We start from the raw sequence: 20,602 nt of genomic DNA, 5'->3' as shown, positions 1-20,602 counted from the left end.
GTAGCAGCCAGCTAATTTTCTCCACTTTGTCCATTGAGAACGGTAGGTTTGTTTTTGCTATTAATGCTCATTGCATATACCAGTAATAATGTCTGTTTCTTACTTTGTGTGATCGTTGCATTGCATGCGATTGATAGGAAAACTGTACGGTTAATTAAATCTTCTAATATGTGTGTGTGTGTGTGTGTGTGTGTGTGTGTGTGTGTGTGTGTGTGTGTGTGTGTGTGTGTGTGTGTGTGTGTGTGTGTGTGTGTGTGTGTGTGTGTGTGTGTGTGAGAGACATGGAGAATATCTCCTTAAAATGCAATTTGTCATTAGTGGGTGACCTGTTCAAAAATAATATATTTGTATTTATTTACTGAATCATCATAAATAATGTGTGTAGTGTTATTATACTGATAATTTACAATTTACAATTTAGGCGTTTAGCAGACCCTCTTAATCCAGAGTGATTAAACACATACATCACATGCACAGATACAGTGTATAGTGCCTCAGTAATCTAGGATCATAGGCAAACCAAGAACCTTGCATCAGTCTAACCAGTATAATATATACATAATCTGTATTATATGTACAATGAAACTATACAAACTATAGGATGCCAGGTCAACACATGGACCTGGCATCTGTCTAAATAACATGCTATCTAAATTACATTTAAACCTTTGCATAAGACTGCATATTGTCAAGGCTTAGATCAAGTGCTAATTATAATGCTTATTGCATGTTTGTGTCTTCTGCAGCATAATATTACAGACTCCTATCTTGTCATACAATGGGCTTTAATTTTCTTTGGATCTTGCTATGAAACACAAATGCATAGCCTATAATAGCCTTGGGTAAATACATCATAGATGTATTTTATTGATTTTGACATTGGAATATCTATCATAGATACGAAAGTAAAAGTCAGACTCGATAAAATAGCCTACACACCCTTGATCCTATAATAAACCATAAGATGACAGTTATACAACTAAGAGGAGATACGTTGAAATAATTTGTTTCACTTTTAGCTTAACCTCAAAGTGTTTGGCGGTTAGGAGTTGCGAAATGCAGTTTGTATCACTTTGAACTGTGACCACAAAGTCATCCTGTCTTCATTTTAATCTACCTCGACAATCGGCGACATTGTTTCCATTCGTGCTCAATTGTGTAGCAACATGTTTCAACCTTTGTAGAATCATGTAGAGAATCTCTGAGGGGAGAACTTGAGCGCTCACAATTTGAGGTCAGGATACTGTCTACATCAGGGGTTTTCAATAGGGGGGGGGGGGGGGGTCCTCAGTGTCACTACAGGGGGGCCACCAAATCTTTGTGTGATAGAAATATTTTTTTCTTTTTTTTTCTTTTTTACATTAACTACTTAAACCCTAGCATCCCTATTTTGGGGAGAACATCAGCCGAAAATAGCAGATCTACAAGCTCACAATGCCTCGCGCTGCTGCAATGCCTTGTAGATCTGCTGTAGATTGGGAGCAGACCAAGTACACGTTTTCTATTTTGAGTGGTTGGCTGTCTGAAAATACACATGAACATGAATACAACACAACGCTACACATTGTTGGAGCTGTCAAACAAGTCTATGAAGCTATCTATGAAAAAGTTGAACACCGCAACACAGTTTTATACAATATGTAGTGGGGGTCCCTGCTGGGTCCTTGGCCGGAAAAACGTTGAAGACCCCTGGGTCTACATTATTAATCAAGGCTCATCCTGTCATTGTTTATTATATTTCCTCCTCAAATCTGCAGTGTTTCACTTTGCCTGATCGTTGTAGGAAACCATGTCCGACTGTGAAGCCAGTACCGGGAACAATGCAGATGATGTCGACGCCTTTGGATTTTTCTCAAAGAGGTATGCAGGCTAGGCTACTCATCTCACACGCACGCACGCACGCACGCACGCACGCACACGTACACGCACACGCACACGCACACGCACACGCACACACACACCAACAACAACAAAACAAGGGAACTGTACACCTGGCACCTGCAGGCTAACCTAAGGAAAATGTGTTAAATGTATAAGACCATCTAATGACGTAGTAATGCGATCTTTAACTGAACAATGGAGGCTATAGTGTTACTCATTGTGTATACAACGACATGGATGTTTAGAGAGAGACACAGCGGAGACTAGAGAGAGAGGGAGAGTGATGATGTTGGTGGATTGACTTGTCTTGCACCTCCACTGCTATACTGAACTGACTCGCTCTAGGAACTCCATCAGCATATTGTCGCTGTTGGGCAGTGGTGGAAAAAGTACTCCAATTCTTTACTTAAGTAAAAGTACCAATACTGCAATATAGAAATACTCTGTTACAAGTAAAAGTCCAGAATGAAACATGTACTTGAGTAAAAGTACAAAAGTATTGGCATCAAAATGTACTTAAATTACCAAAAGTAAAAGTACTAAATATTTGAAAATAGCCGATGTACAAGCTCACAACGCGTCGCATCGCGACGCGTTGTGAGCTTGTAGATCTGCTATTTTCAAATAGCGTAGGTATAAAATAGGGCTAAAGTGGTTAATGTATGTTTCATAATATCATAATTTATATCTGAAAAGTAACTAGTAACTAAAGTTTTCAAATAATTGTAGTGGAGTAAAAGTACAATATTTGCCTCTGAGATGTAGTGGAGTAAAAGTAAAAGTTTGGGAAATTGGAAATACTCAATTAAAGTAAAAATACCTCAAAATTGTACTTAAGTACAGTACTTAAGTAAATGTACTTAGTTAATTTCCACCACTGCTGTTGGGTGGAAACCTTGTACTGGATGTTACTGTTCAAGAACATGTGTTCCAGTGGATAGAATGTAGTTATTATTTAGTGACAAGCTCTTATTAATATGGTTCATTGGTTCAATATTTGCCGTGATTCGTGCCATCATCAACCTGAAACCTCTCGACAGGGTTGTTAAGATCAGTGGTAAGATCATTGGGAAGGACCAGGAGCCACTCGGCAGTATTGTCCGGGAAATCAGTTCAGAGTTTAAAAGAATGAGTGAGAATATTTTAGTACCAAAATAGGAGACAGACGAACAATTCAATGCAATTGGTACTAAAAACCCATGTCTGCTTCTCAGAACAACATTTTACCCACAGCCTATTTTTTTACCCGAAAACAGTACATTCCAGAAACAGGTACAAATAAGAAATAACAATTAAAGTTACCAGCCCATCCCTTTGTCATCTGATAATTAAGGGTCTGACAGAGAACAGATCAGTCCAGGTCAGGTCGGGTCAGACTTAACTCTACAGCTGTGCTAATCAACACAAGCAGTAAATATCTGGCCTCAGGAAACACTGATGCTATCTCTCACAGACGACCTTTTGGGGAAATGTTTGAGTTCACTTAAATGTTCCTATATTCTCTAAATCATTTGACAGTATCCACAAGAGACGGACAGTAAAGAAGGCCTCTCAAATAGCTGAGGACAACACACACACACACCCTTCACACCCATTACAGACTAATGCCCTCAGGCCGTCGATACAGAGCCTCGACATTCACCGAAAGGGGCTCAGCTAGCTTCGTACCTACCTCCATCCGACTGCTGAACGTCTAGATTGGGTGGAGACGTTGGACTGTTTAACAGCTGACTTGTATCAAGAACACAACACAAGTCAGCACATGTATAGAAGAAGGAATGCAGTTTGTCTTGGATGCAACCCTATATTATATTATTGTCACTGTTGCCTGGAAACCTTGTACTGTATGTCCAAAACTATCAAAAAACCTTCAAAATCTTTCAAACAACACAACAAATATAGACAAATGATCTACGTGTTGTGAGCTTGTAGATTGGCTATTTCCGCTACTTTTGTGTGACACTGTCATACGACTAAGTACGATGAAATATGGAGACACAAGGTTTGTGACCGACACAATGTTGCCAGATATTGCAAGAGAAACAAAGCGGCCAGGTCTAAACAAGTCCAAAATACCAGGGGTCCGCAACCGTAAATGTCAAAAGAGCCATTTTGGACCCAAAAAAGTAATATTTGAACATATTTGAGCCTTATAATGAAGGCAACATGGAATATTACAGTAAATGTACATTAGCCCATTGGTTCTTGACCTTTTCAGGCCACGACCCCCCAAATTTCCCAAAAAGTAGCAGATCTACAAGCTCACAATGCATCGTGCTGCGAGTGTGAGTAGATTGGCTATTTTGGGCTTTCGGGTTAGGGTTATAAATGGACAATTTTGGCGTCTTAAATTGTCCTCACAACTTGTGTGTGTGTGTGTGTGTGTGTGTGTGTGTGTGTGTGTGTGTGTGTGTGTGTGTGTGTGTGTGTGTGTGTGTGTGTGTGTGTGTGTGTGTGTGTGTGTGTGTGTGTGTGTGTGTGTCCATACAGCCAACCTCAGAAAAAGGCCTGCAGTGGCAACAAGACGGATGATGATGGAGTTGTCTCTGTGAGCTCTGACCCCTACCGTTACAACATGGACTACCCCAGCATGGGAACCTGCATCATCATCAACAACAAGAACTTCACAAGTAAGGCTGTGAATAATGTGCAGTGAACTTATTATGAGATGTGTAAAACTTCATATTTAAAGCAGTGTTTTTCAACCTTTGTCATGCCACGGACCCCTAAATTGATATACATTTGAAAATGTTTTGTGCCAGGGAGCCCCAAGAAGCAAAGATTTCAGTTAAAAAAGTTCGCTTTAAACTATATATTTATATTCAAAGATATGCACACATTTTCAAGATTTTTCCGAAATAGCTCATAGTCTACAAGCAGAAAAAGCCAAAAAAGAAAAAAGCAGAAATAGCAGATCTACAAGCTTACAACGCGTGACAGATCTGCTTTTCTGCTATTTTTACATGTATAAAATGATTGAATATGTAAATAATGTATTTGTATATTTCAGTTATTTGTTATATATGCGTTGTGAAATGTTTGATTACTCAGCTCATATGTTCCAACGTTCAATACCAAACACACAATTAGGTCGTTAATCGCAATTATTTGAGTGACAAGTAATCGTCAACTTAAATTTGTAATTGTGACAGGCATCCCTAGTGGTTATAAATACAGACCAAACACGGGGGGGGGGGGGGGGGGGGCGGGCATAATCATCATCAAAACACCGGTATTGAGTACGAAAACAAATTGTGTAGAATAATGGGTTCCTCTTTCCTTGTTCGTTTGTCTCGAACGCTGAGCATTCACAAAATGACGTTTCTTCTTGTTTGTGTGAGGTGCCGTTGTGGCCAAAAGTCACGCAGTTTCACAAGGAAGACATCGAAAGAGGAAGCACACCAAAACCAGAACACGTGCCATTTTTTTGCAAGCTAACACCTTGGACAAATAATTGTCTGGATGGCCCACAGTAAATAGAAATAACCGGCTTGTCTCTGTGAAAGCGGGTCTGTTTTAACCCATTAAGACCTGAGGCCGATTCTACAAATGCCCTCTAAATGACTTTTTCGTGCCAAGGACCACCCCAAAATGATATTGTATTTGCCCCCCCCCCCAGGCATGGTATACCCTTCGTCATGGATGTTCTGTATGTTCACAGACTCCATGTGTTCATGTTAAACCTGATAGTGGGAACAGAAAACAGCACGAGCAGGGAAACAAACGTGTGGGCACAAGCAAAGGGAACAACAGACCACCACAAGAAACAGAAATGAGAACATACTGGACAGACAGGACATACTGGAGAGAGAAACTATCAGACAGACTGGTTGAGGAGACGCACTAAAAAGAGAGGCAGCCCAGAAACCTGGCCGGCGAGTCGGGGCAGACAGACAGGACAGAACCACAGAACTGGAAGTGACTTGACAGAAACAGGGCAGGCAGGGAGGTGGACAGAGAGAATGACCAAGAGAGAATGACAGAGAGAATTACTAAAAACTAGACCATACCCGGTGAAAGGCGCAGGTGAAAGTAGTTGCAAAGTTGGGGTTAATGCACGTCCTGTCGCGCAGTTTCTCCCCCGCGCGCGTCCCGTCGTGGCTCCCCCCCCCCTCCCCGTCGTGGCTTCCCGTCCTCCTCCCCCCCGTGGGTCGCGTTGCGTCACCCCTCCCCACGGGCATATATATATATATATATATATATATATATATATATATATATATATATATATATATATATATATATCAGCACGGAGAATGGCCGAGAACAGACAGTTTATCAGGGATCGAAAGTGAGTGTGTAGTGCAGTGGTTCTCCAACGTTTTTATGTCAAGGACCCCCAAATTGACACTTGTTAGCCCGCGGACCCCCATTTGATAGATATGCCAGGGACCCCCATAAGAGACGTCTTTTTTTACGGCTCTAGCAGTGAATCTTAACCATTTTAATTTGAAGGACCCCCAGTTTGACATGCATTAGGGCTATGGACCCCCATGTAATGGCATTTCTATGTCTTGGACCCCAATTTATATAGTAAAGTCTATGTTTATTTAACTCTGAGAGTGTACAAATGGAACCAAATGGACCCCTTAGAGTCCATTTGGTTCCATTTGTACACTCTCAGAGTGACAGACCCATAAGGGTCCATTTGGTGCCTAATCTATCATTTAGCTGGGGACCCCCTGGAACTCTGGACCCCACTTTGAGAGCCAATGGTGTATTCGTGTGTACACACACACGCACATCCCGTCGTGGAGGCAAAGAACACAAACACCCGCGCATATAACAGGCGGAGCCGTCCCCCATCGGGAGCGCGCACAAACACAGACACACACACACACACACACACACACACACACACACCACGGTACTTCCTCCCGTCGCGAACACACACACGGGCGTCGCGTGTGTGTGTATAAAGTACAAATAAAGTACATTGTGACACGTGGCTCCCTAACGTGCATGCGCACGTGCGTGTCCACGCATACACGGCCGTGGACCCAAGTTGCAATTGTGGTGCGATCAGATTCATCTCCCCCCCACCCACACACACAGCACGGAGAATGGCGTACACACACACACACACACACACCACGGTACATCCATGCGGCCCGTGGCCTGTCGCGAACACACACACACACACACACACACCACGGAGGCACGATGCTACTCCCCCCCCGCCCCCCCCCCGTCGTCGCAAACACACACACACACACACACACGAAACACACACACACACACACACACACACACACACACACACACACACACACACACACACACACCACGGTACATCCATGCGGCCCGTGGCCTGTCGCAAACACACACGGGCGATCATCTCCCCCCCCAGCCCCCAGCCACACACACACACCACGGAGGCACGATGCTACTCCCCCCCCGTCCCCCCCGTCGTCGCAAACACACACACACACACGAAACACAGCAGAGTTTTTGACGCACACACGCTCACTTTTAGATCCAGTCCTATTTTAAAAGTCTGCGTATGGGGGATGCACGTATCCGCGCGCCTCGTGTAGCCGGTGTCTCCCGGTTTGGCTCCAATGGGAAACATGGCCACAGGCTGACTAAATAAGCGATTTAAACGGGTAGTTTCGCTGGCGACCTAAAATATTACGCAGCCGACCAAACCTTAAACATCCGTGCGGTTTAGAATCTACCATTAGTTGTGGGATACGATGTATACAAAAGGGTAAACAGCGGAGCCTTGGCGGACGTTCGCCCGATCCTGGAAGAGAACGACATAGAACCGTTCTTTATGGAGCTAATGTGCATCGTGTGTGGGGAAACAAATCTGGAGTGTTTACACAGTAGAGAGTGGGCGGGGTCTATGGTGTAGCGTCGGCGTCGGTGTTGCCATGTCCGCCGATTGTAAGCGCTTTAGGGCCAATGTTGGTGTTATAGGGTTCGTTTGGTTTGGCCTCGTTTTCATAGACCTCGCTGCTTGTTTCTCTCGCGAAACCTGGCAACGACGCATGCGCAGTTTGATCGGAGTCCCAAGACCCCATCCACCGTCAGGTTACTAGAATTATAGTAGGATAGCAGATCTAAGCTCATAGCGTGTCACCGAGTGCCGCGCTACAAGCTTGTAGATCTGCTATTTTTGAAATATCGTGAAAATATGTGCAAATCTTTGAATATATATATATATATATATATATATATATATATATATATATATATATATATTCCTCTTCAGGCCACATTTAAAGCAAACATTTGTAACTCAAATCTTTTGGGGATTCTACAAATGATTCTACAAATGTCTTCTAAATTTGTTTTGTTTTCTAAAACACGTATGTTGCTATAATATCAACTTTTTCATGTCAAGGAGCCCCAAAATTATATGCATTTGGCTGCGGACCCACATCTCAAAATATGTTGTTCCGGGGACCCCCCAGATGCAAAGATTTGAGTAAAAAAATGTTTGCTTTAAAAATAATATATATTCAAAGATTTATAAAAAAATCAAGATTGTTCAAAAATAGCAGATCTAGGCACTCGGTGCCGCGCTATGAGCTTGTAGATCTGCTATTTTTTCTTTTTAAAACGGTGCTACTTCTGACATAGCTGTATCTTCTAAACCGTTGGAGCTACAGATTTTCTGAGGTGCTCAAAACTAAATTTACTTGCCACTTTTGGCGCTGTCAGGTGTTAATTTTGGGGCCCTGAAAATATGATTTTAACCTGCTTTCCCAGTAAAACTGGCTCAAATCTCACACGATCTTTCTCCACGCACAAACGTGGGTATTGATGTTGTTTCCAACGTCCGCTACTAGACATTCAAACAAACCACAAACAAAACAAAGTTTTTGCCCAAACTTGGCCTTCATCACCTGATGAAGGCCAAGTATGGCTGAAACGTTGTACCACCTGTACCACCTTTCTGTGTGTCAAAATAAAACACTTGCTGTTGCTTGTGTGGACTTTACAGTGTCAATATCTAAGATGGTGATGGTCAAATTGCTGAACATCGAGGCTTCACCAACAGAATCCACAAAGCAATGGGTGAAATCACGGTCACTACATCCTTTATTTTATTTTGTTTACAGTCAGCGGTGCGTCTTGTCGCAACGGCACAGACGAGGACGCTGCGGCTGCAAAGGAGACCTTCACTCGCCTCGGCTACAAGATCAAAGAGGTCAAGGATCAGAAGGTGTCACAGATGAGAAAGCTACTATACAAAGGTATTTACCAGTAAGACTCCCTAATCGGGAGATAAGCGACCGTAGGTCACATGTATACAGAAGAGGGCTGTAACGGCGATTGGTTCCTAGTTGTGTGGGCAATGTATAGTTTTGTTTGGTGGTCTAAGAAATGTGGTGGCAGGCATGTTGATGACATGAGTGTAGACATACTGTGTTGTGTGTAGCAATTTGCGTGTTTTTAGGGGCAAAACTGTAGGAGTAGTGGGCAAAAATGTGTTGTGAAAAGCGGCCTGAAGGTGGCGCTAGAAGAGGGCCATGTGAGAAATTAGGGGTGGGGTGTCCGCGTTGCCTTGGCGGACGAATAGGTACCGGCCGCGGCTCTCCCGGACGCTCCTAGCCCGAGTTACGGCATTTTATGTGAGCTGCAGTGGCAGGGGGTCCTCCACTGGGGGCGCCACCACTTTTGCATCCGTTCTGGAGCACCAGGAGTGGGTGGTCCCCGGGAATGCCCCGTGAGCAGCCCCGTTGGGGTGGTCATTTGGTAATTTGTCCACATGTGCTCATTTTTTACACTTGGGGGTCCCCGAGGCAGCTGGGGGTCCCTGGAGCTCCGGGGGTCCTTGGAGGGTGTAGTTTGGCAGGTAAGGAGTGTGTGTGCAAAATCTGGCATGGATCGGGGCAACGGGTGCGGAGATATGAGCAGGGCAAAAGTGTGACGTGTGTGACGGAGTGACGGGACGTGTGTGACGGAGTGACGGGACGTGTGTGACGGAGTGACGGGGTGACGCACGGACACCTGGAGCAGGTTTCTATAGTAAATGCGACCTACGGTCGCAATAATGTTTAAGAGAAGAACGCTGGAGCAGCACGGACAATTTCATTTGACTGACGTTTCGGTCTTTCGACCTTCCTCAGAGTCATGACTCTGAGGAAGGTCGAAAGACCGAAACGTCAGTCAATCTGTTGGCACATGGTCAGATGTTGCCCAGCTTGTCACCAGGGCAGGCAAGATATCACTAGTTCTCTTTTTTTCTCAACAGTGGTAGGCTTCAAAAAAAGCATTTTTGACCAGTGGACTCATGCAGGCCAGCAAGGAATTAATGCCCTACTTGATCATACTACAGCGTCACACAAAAGTATAAACAATAGCAGATCTACAAGTCCTTTGAGCTTGTAGATCTGCAATTTTTTCTACTTTTGAATTTCAATCCTGAAAAGTAATCTCTCAAGAACAAATTCAGAGCTGCGCTACTGACATTCCGAATCGTCAGTCAATCTTTTACTTGCACTGCATCAATAAAAGGCTTAAATTGTCCATGCTGCTCCGGCGTTCTCCTCTTATGCATCTATTGTCCCTACCCTTGTGACACACCGGACTGGCCGGTTAAGGCTGAGGCGCAACAGTAGAATCCCTTTGTATTTATAATGTTATTATTGTTATTACCATTTACTCAGGCATACTGTTGTCTAATCTATAATACAGTTCCCTTGTAAAGGTTTTTTTTTTGGGGGGGGGGGGGGGGTCATAAACACAATACACACTGTTTTGACATGGATTAGTTTATTTGTTTACTATTGTATTTGTGGGGTGGAAACCTCATATGTCCAAAACTGTTACTTTTCAGGCAATCTTCGAACCCATGTAAAAAAAAAAAGATAAAACAGCGCCCTCTGCTGTTTTTTTTAGGTTTCGAGAGCCTATCAGGCTTCGAACCCTATTACATCTCTACACTTTCATTATTATTCTTCCGCCGGTTTTGCCAGTTCTGGCCTAACCGCGTGGTCACTTTTTATGAAATTCGGCAATATGGTAGAGGGCTATGCCAAACGGCGAAAACCCGAAACTCACAAACATTGGCCAAAGGGTGGCGCTGTAGCACTCAATTGAAATATGCCAACTTTGAACAGGTACAACTCATGCCCTGTTTGACCCACAGCCATGAAACTTCGATGCACACATGCGTCTCCTCATGCCTAACAACTTTCAAACTCTGACTTTTGACCTCTGACCTTTAGATCTCCCACCATTTCGAATTCTATGAAAAGCAGTAAAAAGCAGTAAAAAAATCACTTCTCCTGGGATTTATGAGCAATCTGTACGAAACTGTATACACATGAACTTTGGACCAATGCCGACAAACGTAACTTAGCGGATTTTCCATAAGTGAAAACGTTAAGCTTTTATAAGCCAATGAAAATTGCAGCTTTTTTTAAATTATTCATCTGCCCCTAACACATACATGCAGACTCACATTTGTTTGACACTTTGCAATATTGTAGAGGGTCCTTCCAAGTATCACTGAAACCAATCTTACTCCAATTGGTCAAAGGGGGGCGCTATAGCAATTTTTTGAAAATGCAAACTTTAAACAGGCAAAAGTCATGCCTCGTTTGGCCGACAGCCGTTAAACCTGCTTACACATGTGCCTTGACTCATGAGGAACACATGTATCACTTTGACCAGTAAGCTCTGCCCTTAGATTGTCTGCAATTTTGAGCAGTTTGAAAAACATTTAAATCCAGGATTTCTGAGCAATTTGCATGAAACTGTGTCAAATACATGTTTGAGGCCCTTTTTCACAGGTTCAGGTGTGTTGGTTCAATAGCTTGATCGCTTAATCATCTGCCTTGAAACCATAGGGTAGCCGGTTCGAATCCCACCTCAGGTAGTCTTAATTATAATTGCATTGCACACAACATGACTATATCAATGAATACATGTGCAATTGTTAAAGATGACGAGAAATGAATACTTGAAAGTAGTTATTTTCAATGTATGACGTACTTCATTCGCGCTTTTGTTTTGTTTTGTTGGATTCTCCCTTTTCACTGTCTAAGGCTGTGTATTGGATAGCTCCACCAGTATGTGTGAGTCTCATGTGCCAAAGGTCCCTGGTTCGAATCCCACTTATTACAGTTCACATTTAAATTGCATTGTACAAAACATGACCCTGTTAATTCAGACATGTGCAATGTTTAGACAATAAAACGAAATGCTTTTGAGAGTAGTTGTTTTTTATGTATGACATACTTTCTTGTGAAAATAGACGATCTACAATCTCACACCTTTTTAGATAGCAACGCGTTGTGAGCTTGTAGATCGACTATTTTCCACTAGTTTCCATTCCGAAATATATTGAGCAGTTTGAAAAACATTTAAACCAAGGATTTCTGAGCAATTTGCGTGAAAGTGTGTCATGTGTGTAAACTCCCTTTTCACTAGTACAGGTCTGTTGGCCCAATGGCTTAATCATCTGCCTTGAAACCACAGGGTTCCTGGTTCGAATCCCACGTCATGTAGAATTCATTATAATTGCATTGCACACAACATGACTGTATCAATGAATACATGTGCAATTGTTAACCAGTAAACTCCGCCCTTAGATTGTCTGCAATTTTGAGCAGTTTGAAAAACATTTAAATCCACTATTTCTGAGCAATTTGCGTGAAAGTGTGTCATGTGTGTGAACTCCCTTTTCATCAGTTCGGGTCTGTTGGCCCAATGGCTTAATCATCTGCCTTGATACCAGAGGGTCGCCGGTTCAAATCTCACCTCATGCAGACCTCAACTCAATTGCATTGCACACAACATGACTGTATCAATGAATGACCAATGCCGACAGACGTGAGCAAGCAGATTTTCCATAAGTGAAAACGTTAAGCTTTTTATAAGCCAATGAAAATTGCAGTTTTATGACAATTATTCATCTGCCCCTAAAACATACATGCAGACTCGCATTTGTTTGACACTTTGCAATATTGTAGAAGGTCATTCCATGTATCACTGAAACCAATCTTACTCCAATTGGTCAAAGGGGGGCGCTATAGCAATTTTTTGAAAATGCAAACTTTAAACAGGCAAAAGTCATGCCTCGTTTGGCCGACAGCCGTTAAACCTGCTTACACATGTGCCTTGACTCATGAGGAACACATGTATCACTTTGACCAGTAAGCTCTGCCCTTAGATTGTCTGCAATTTTGAGCAGTTTGAAAAACATTTAAATCCAGGATTTCTGAGCAATTTGCGCGAAAGTGTGTCATGTGTTTGAACTCCCTTTTCACTAGTTCAGGTGTGTAGGTTCAATAGCTTGATAGCTTAATCATCTGCCTTGAAACCACAGGGTTGCTGGTTCGAATCCCACCTCAGGTAGACTTCATTATAATTGCATTGCACACAACATGACTGTATCAATGAGGAACATATCTATCACTTTGACCAGTAAGCTCCGCCCTTAGATTGTCTGCAATTTTGAGCAGTTTGAAAAACATTTAAATCCAGCATTTCTGAGCAATTTGCGTGAAAGTGTGTCATGTGTGTGAACTCCTTTTTCATCAGTTCGGGTCTGTTGGCCCAATGGCTTAATCATCTGCCTTGATACCACAGGGTCGCTGGTTCAAATCTCACCTCATGCAGACCTCAACTCAATTGCATTGCACACAACATGACTGTATCAATGCATGTGCAATTGTTAAAGATAACGAGAAATGCATACTTGAAAGTAGTTATTTTCAATGTATGACGTAATTCATTTGCCCTTTTGTTTTGTGTTGTTGGATTCTCCTTTCTCACTATCTGATGCTGTCGATTCAATAGCTCCACCAGTAGAGTGTGAGAGTGTCAACAGACACCATCAGGGAGGCCATGTCTCTAGCTCAATGAGAAGAGAGGCAGCCTGTGAATCCATAGGTCGCTGGTTCGATCCCTGTCCCCAACAATGCGTTGAGGTGATCATCATTTGGAATTCCCCCTATTCCCATGGATTGGATCCACCCCTCTCACTCATCACCAATCACACCTGCCACATGCACAGTACAATTTTTAGGTACTTTTACTTTACTACTCTACTCTACTGCAATTACAGCAGATGACAGCTTTAGTTACTTGTTACTTTGCAGATGTAATTATTAATACAACACCTACAGTAACCACATACAGCCGATCTACAATGTGACGCGTTATGAGCTTGTATGTATATAATAAGCAACCCATGCTGTATGATAACTTACCACATATGAAATCCAATTCTGTCTATCCAATGGCTCAGTCTGTACTGTGGCCATAGCTGAGTGGTTAGTGAGCCCACCTAGGGAGCCAGAGGCCCTGGTTGCCCCAGGTACGATTCCAGGCCAGGCCAGCAAATGTGTCGATGAAATGAAATTTGTCCCTGAGCAAGACTCTTAACCCCTAATTGCTCACAGGCCCTCATTGGAAACAAGACCGCAAGGACTTTCATGAACGGACCTGGAATTATCCTTATCCTTTACACTGTCTACCCACAAGTCTATAGGTCCCTGGTTCAAACCTCAATTTAACCGGTCCAAATATAATTTACTCAACAAAAATCATGACTTTGTTAATTAATGCATGTTCACTTCTTCTCTCTCGCTCTCTCTCACTGCCTCTCTTTCTCACTGCCTCTCTCTCTCTCTCTCCCTCTCTCTCTCTCTCTCTCTCTCTCTCTCTCTCTCTCTTTCTTTTCTCTCTCTCTCTCTCTCTCTCTCTCTCTCTCTCTCTCTCTCTCTCTCTCTCTCTCTCTCTCTCCCCTTCTCTCTCTCTCTCCCTCCCTCTCCCTCTCCCTCTCCCTCTCTCTCTCTCTCTCTCTCTCTCTCTCTCTCTCTCTCTCTCTCTCTCTGTCACTGTCTGTCTGTCTGCCAGTCTGCCACTCTGTCACTGTCTGTCTGTCTGCCAGTCTGCCACTCTGTCACTGTCTGTCTGTCTGTCTGTCTGTCTGCCAGTCTGCCAGTCTGCCACTCTGTCACTCTGTCACAGTCTGTCTGTCTGCCAGTCTGCCACTCTGTCACTGTCTGTCTGTCTGCCAGTCTGCCACTCTGTCACTGTCTGTCTGTCTGCCAGTCTGCCACTCTGTCACTGTCTGTCTGTCTGCCAGTCTGCCAGTCTGCCACAGTCTGTCTGTCTGCCAGTCTGCCACTCTGTCACTGTCTGTCTGTCTGCCAGTCTGCCACTCTGCCACTCTGTCACAGTCTGTCTGTTTGTCTGTCTGCCACTCTGTCACAGTCTGCCAGTCTGCCAGTCTGTCACAGTCTGCCAGTCTGCCACTCTGTCACTGTCTGTCTGTCTGCCAGTCTGCCAGTCTGCCACAGTCTGTCTGTCTGCCAGTCTGCCAGTCTGCCACAGTCTGTCACAGTCTGCCAGTCTGCCAGTCTGCCACTCTGTCACAGTCTGCCAGTCTGCCACTCTGTCAAAGTCTGCCAGTCTGCCAGTCTGCCACTCTGTCACAGTCTGCCAGTCTGCCATTATTCTCGAAACCGCTCATTGCTGCTTGCAGCTATATTTTACCTTTGAATTTGAATTTCAGTAGTGCAGCTCTGAATCTGTTCTTGAGAGATTACTTTTCAGGATTCAAATTCTAAAGTAGAAAACAATTGCAGATCTACAAGCTCAAAGGACTTGTTAGATCTGTTATTTTTGATACTTTTGTGTGACGCTGTAGTATGATCAAGTAGGGCATTAATTCATTGCTGGCCTGAGTCCACTGGTCAACACCATTTGGCTAGCACTGCAGTGATATTCAGTGGCTGGGTGTGAATACTAAAATGCTTTTTTTGAAGCCTACCACTGTTGAAAGAAAAAAGAGAACTAGTGATATCTTGCCTGGTGACAAGTTGGGCAACATCTGACCATGTGCCAACGTTCCTGATAAGCATGTGTCACATAACTAAATGCAGACTTGCGTTCTCGCCCCCCAACTTTCAGTGATGTAAAGCATTGGTTCTCAAAGTGGGGTCCGGGGACCCCCAGGGGTCCTTGAGGGAGTTCCAGGGGGTCCCCAGCTAAATGATAGATTAGGAACCAAATGGCTCTGTAACTCTGAGAGTGTACAAATGGAACCAAATGGACCCGTTAGGGTCCCCGACTCCCTGATGATTACCTCATTAATCATTGTATCTGATGGGTCTAATGTTGTACCATTTTCTTATGGATCTAAAGTGTACCATTTTCCATGTGTATGTGTTAATATGGTTAAAAGTGTCAGTGGCTCTCAGGCAGCCTGCAACGTTGTTTTGGTCTGATGGGCTCCTTCCGGTATGTCAACGATATTAGATGGCAGGTTAACTTCGTTGCCACATGGATTTGTTGTTATAAACTCTGTGCATAAATGATACCCCAACCTTGGTTGCCCAGGAAACGGAGCCATTCGAGACATAACTTATGGCTGACGTGATGACGAAAGGCGTAACCCCACGTTATGTGTATAATTACGCTGTATCTCCATTTTAACGTCAGAAGAATATATCTGGAACCGACGCTTGTAAGATCTCTTCTCTGGAATAAACCCAAATACTATTATTAACACGTTTCCTTCCTCCGGTTTATTGATGTAATTCCAGTAATTCTTATCTGAGCGATAGATATGGACCGGTATTATTTATTAGGAAAAATAAAGCTATCAGTATCCAAAAAGTAAGAGTGGTCAGAGAGTCGAGAGGCAAACAGATGTTTTCCCCACACAACAGATGTGCCATGTTTTTCCCATTCACTGCAATGGAAAAAAACATGGCACAGACTGACTAAATTAAGCGATTTAAGCGGTCGTTTCAACTTGTCGCTTGAATTTTACTTTCCGACTATTTTGTAAACATCCGTTCATCTCGGAGCTAGTAGCGGAGAGTGAGGTTCAAACCGGGGCTAACCTGGAAAGAAAGGTCTGTAGTGCAGTGGTTCTCAAACCTTGTCATGACAAGGACCCCCAAATTACCCCCAGATTGACCCCTAAAATAGCAGATCTACAAGCTTGCAGCGCAGCACGAAGTGACGCGCTGTGAGCTTGTAGATCTGCTATTTTTTAATAGCCAACGTTTAAATCGATAAAGTGGTTAAATTAACTACTTTTTCTGGGGACCCTAGTGGAACCCTCTGAAGGACCCCTGGGGGTCCCCGGACCCCAATTTGAGAACCAACGTTGTAGTGGACTGTACTGTATGTAAACAATGTCTCTGTCTGTCCTCCGTTCCTCTTACAGTATCTAAGGAGGACCACAGCCGTTGTGCGTCGTTCGTGTGCGTGATGCTGAGCCACGGAGAGGAGGGGAGGATATGTGGGACAGACGACTATGTAGAACTGAAAGCGCTGACGTCAATGTTCAGAGGAGACCACTGTAGGAGTCTGGTGGGGAAACCCAAACTCTTCTTCATACAGGTCAGTCATAGCCTGGTTCCAGACAAATATGAAAAATATGTGCCCTTGGCCGATTAGGTCTCTCTCAATAGAGATTTTATTTCGCCAGTCATTCACATGGGTCATTTAGTCTGCGGAAAATGAGTCATTTACAAAGAGTCACATTTTGATTGATTGAATACTTTTTTAAACAGAAGTGTAAACAGCACGAGGTACAGTCAGGTACAGTCAGACATTAGGGCTAGAAGGATAACACAAAAAGGACCTGGAGACTTGTTTCCATTGTGGTGTCTGTCCTATGTATTCAATTCATCAACATAGTATTAAAGAAATTACACAATGATATATGTCATCAACAAATAACAAACAAATGTACAAATGAGAAAAAGGAAAAGTGGCGACAGTGAATGAATCAGTGAATTTACCAGGCTAGACACCCCCCACCAGTGGCGTTTCCAGAAATTACATTTTGGGAGGTGAAATATGTGAGGTCTCTCACACATTGGCTGGGTGGTTTATATCATATTCTGTGGTCTGACTAATAAATATATACATAAAATGACTTATAGGCCTGCTCATACTGGGTCAGGGTACTTGTTTACGGGCTCTTTAAAAGGGAAAGAAGCAGGCTTTCTAAAGGTATTAAACAGATAAATAATATACCAAACGCAAATTTCCTAACCGTTATTTGTTGTGTTGCGTTGCGTTGCGTTGCGTTGCGTTGCGTTGCGTTGTGTTGTGTAACCATCTGCTCTGTGTTTACCAGGCATGTCGTGGCACAACTCTGGACGATGGCGTTGAGACAGACGCTGGCATTGAGACAGACAGTCTGGGTGTCCAGTCAGAAGAATGCAGGATTCCAGTGGAGGCAGACTTCCTGTATGCTTACTCCACTGCACCAGGTTAGTCATGACAACAGCTATGTGGGCATGGTGGGCTAGGTCTGGGCCATTACAACAGCTATGTGGGCATGGTGGGCTAGGTCTGGGCCATGACAACAGCTATGTGGGCATGGTGGGCTAGGTCTGGGCCATATGGACAAATCACCATATCTTTTTACCAAATACTTCGATATTGATATGGTGACGATCCGTGGTGGAAAGTAACTAAGTACATGTACCCAAGTACTGTACTTAAGTACAATTTTGAGGTACTTTTACTTCTCTGGAGTATTTCCAATTGTCTATACTTTTACTTCTACTCCACTACATCTCAGAGGCAAATATTGTACTTTTAATCCACTACAATTATTTGAAAACTTTAGTTACTAGTTACTAGTTCATGTCTTACTAAATAAAGTACATCAATCAAACTTTGCAAACATACCAACATTAACCACTTTTAGCCCTATTTCATACCTTGCTAATACTTTTGTACTTTTAGTCAAGTAAATTTTGAATTCCGGACTTTTACTTGTAACAGAGTATTTCTGCATTGCAGCATTAATACTTTTACCTAAGTAAAAAAATATGAGTACTTTTTCCACCACTGCTTGTGAATCACTGCTCCACTATGTCATTCTCCAGGATACTACTCGTGGAGGAACTTCGCCGCTGGCTCCTGGTTCATGCAGGCGTTGTGTAAGACGTTAAACGACCACGGCAAGGTCCTGGAGCTGATGCAGATGTTGACCCGGGTCAACGGGAAGGTAGGGCTGGACTTTGAATCGTACAGCACACAGCCAGGAATCAACGGCAAGAAGCAGATCTCCTCTATCGTGTCAATGTTGACCAAAGAGATGTACTTCCCCACCAACTAGTTTGGCTTTGAATGGCTTCTACCAAAGACCCTCAGTTTGATACACATTTGCCATCTCTGAGACGCCTGGTGGTCCCTGGATCAGACGTTGACAACCAGTGTGGTCTAAGATGGCCTGGACACATCTTATGAATCAGTGGTGTAATAAAGTAACTAAGTACATTTACTCAAGTACTGTACTGACAGTACAACTGTAACCCTTCTGACAATTGTTGAGGTACTTTTACTTTACTGGAGTAGTTCCAAATTGTCTATGCTTTTACTTCTACTCCACTACATCTCAGAGGCAGATATTGTACTTTTACTCCACTACACTTATTTGAAAACTAGTTACTAGTTAACTTATTTACATTATAAAACATACATTAACCACTTTAGCCCTATTTTATAATACCTAGGCTATTTGAAAATAGCTCAGTTACAATAGCTAAATGTCTCAATTGAAGAGCAGGGAGACAAAATACAACCACCCCAACTGTATAAGTTATGTTGTATTACTGTAACATACTCTACCATATAGACTGGACAAAATGACATTTTATTCATTAAGAAAAAGTTACATAGTGCTGCTTTAAATAAATTAAAAAATATATATATTTGAACAAATCAATTAACCACTTGAGCATTTTGTTATAATTTGTTGTGCAAAAATAGTGAAGATAGCCTATCTATAAGGTAGCAGTGCGTTGAAACCTTTCGCCTATAATGACATGCACAAAATAGGGATCAGTTATTTATAGATTATTTTATTAGATTATCGCTTATTATTGATTGTTTTTTATAATCGATTACATCGATAAGTTTTGATTAACTTGTGTTGTGCAGCACCTACAGCAAATGAAGCAGTCTCATGTACGGCCACTGGAGGGCGCTCTCCTCCCAGAGATGTTGTTAGATTCAGAACTACAGCATGCGTTGTTTATATATATCTATGTGTTTATGAGTCAGCAGTTTCTCCATTGCTCTCTAGTCAGGAACTTGTCATCAGATTCCACTTGCTCATCAGTACAGACAGCCATGTGCATGTCCAAAAAGAAATACATATATATATTATATCCTAACTCAGTGGTTCTCATCTCAACCTGTGGGTAGGGACCCCCATAGGGGTCCCCACATGATTTTTGGGGAGGATCCCCAGATGACAGTAAAGTGTCAATGTAAGGACTTTTAAGACCTTTTTGATACCTAAAAATAATTGTAGATCCGCTATTTTCACAATATTTATCTGTGGAACCGAGTCAAACTAAATGTAATGCCTCAACTCCTACAATTCCAATTAAGTGCTTGTCAGGGTGGTGTTCAAATTTTGTATTCATTATTTTAGGGGGTCGTGGCCTGAAAAGGTTGAGAAGCACTGTCCTAACTCATTAAGACCGGGAAAGCGTCTGTGTCATTGTTATATTTCTTTGGCTATCAAAAGAAGCAAAGATTTGAGTTCACATGTTTGCTTTCAAAAATACATATTCAAAGATTTGGGGCGGGGGGGAGTTTATGTAGGTAGGATGAATGTGGTGTTGTGTGTGATTGTCAAAACAAATGTAAAAAATTAAATCAATAAAAAAAACATTGATACACGCAAAAAAAAGGGAAGAAAATCATTTTAGGAAGGAAGCCACACAGCTATATAAAAACTGCCCTTGTGCCACAATTGACCTCCGGT

General features: G+C 42.8%; 1 protein-coding gene across 2 annotated transcripts; it reads left to right on the top strand.

Moving 5' to 3' along the window:
- LOC311065396 (caspase-3-like) lies at positions 1–20,358 on the top strand. 2 transcript variants are annotated; one of them, XM_084085721.1, is made up of 7 exons: positions 1–42; positions 1,758–1,860; positions 4,372–4,511; positions 8,952–9,086; positions 17,030–17,205; positions 17,951–18,086; positions 18,711–20,357. In XM_084085721.1, exons 2-7 carry the CDS (start codon positions 1,790–1,792, stop codon positions 18,941–18,943), a joined length of 891 nt encoding a protein of 296 aa, XP_083941847.1. In that variant the 5' UTR covers positions 1–42; positions 1,758–1,789; the 3' UTR covers positions 18,944–20,357. The 2 variants fall into 2 exon arrangements, with proteins under 2 accessions (XP_083941847.1, XP_083941848.1); XM_084085722.1 differs by having other exon boundaries at positions 21–42; positions 1,784–1,860; positions 18,711–20,358.
- The last annotated feature ends 244 nt before the right edge of the window (positions 20,359–20,602 follow it).

The sequence above is a fragment of the Gymnoscopelus microlampas genome, assembly GCF_963454915.1.
Source record: "Gymnoscopelus microlampas genome assembly, chromosome: 18".
NCBI classification, from domain to species: Eukaryota; Metazoa; Chordata; class Actinopteri; order Myctophiformes; family Myctophidae; genus Gymnoscopelus; species Gymnoscopelus microlampas.
Note: the sequence above shows the minus strand (reverse complement) of the source record. Positions and strands in the feature narration are given on the sequence as shown.

Bases quoted from the DNA above. Each gene is read 5' to 3' on its own strand.
- LOC311065396 (XM_084085722.1), top strand. From the start codon at position 1,790: ATGTCCGACTGTGAAGCCAGTACCGGGAACAATGCAGATGATGTCGAC. The intron at 4,512-8,951 runs GTAAGGCTGTGA...TTTTGTTTACAG, and splicing joins CAACAACAAGAACTTCACAA to TCAGCGGTGCGTCTTGTCGC. The intron at 9,087-17,029 runs GTATTTACCAGT...TTCCTCTTACAG, and splicing joins GAGAAAGCTACTATACAAAG to TATCTAAGGAGGACCACAGC.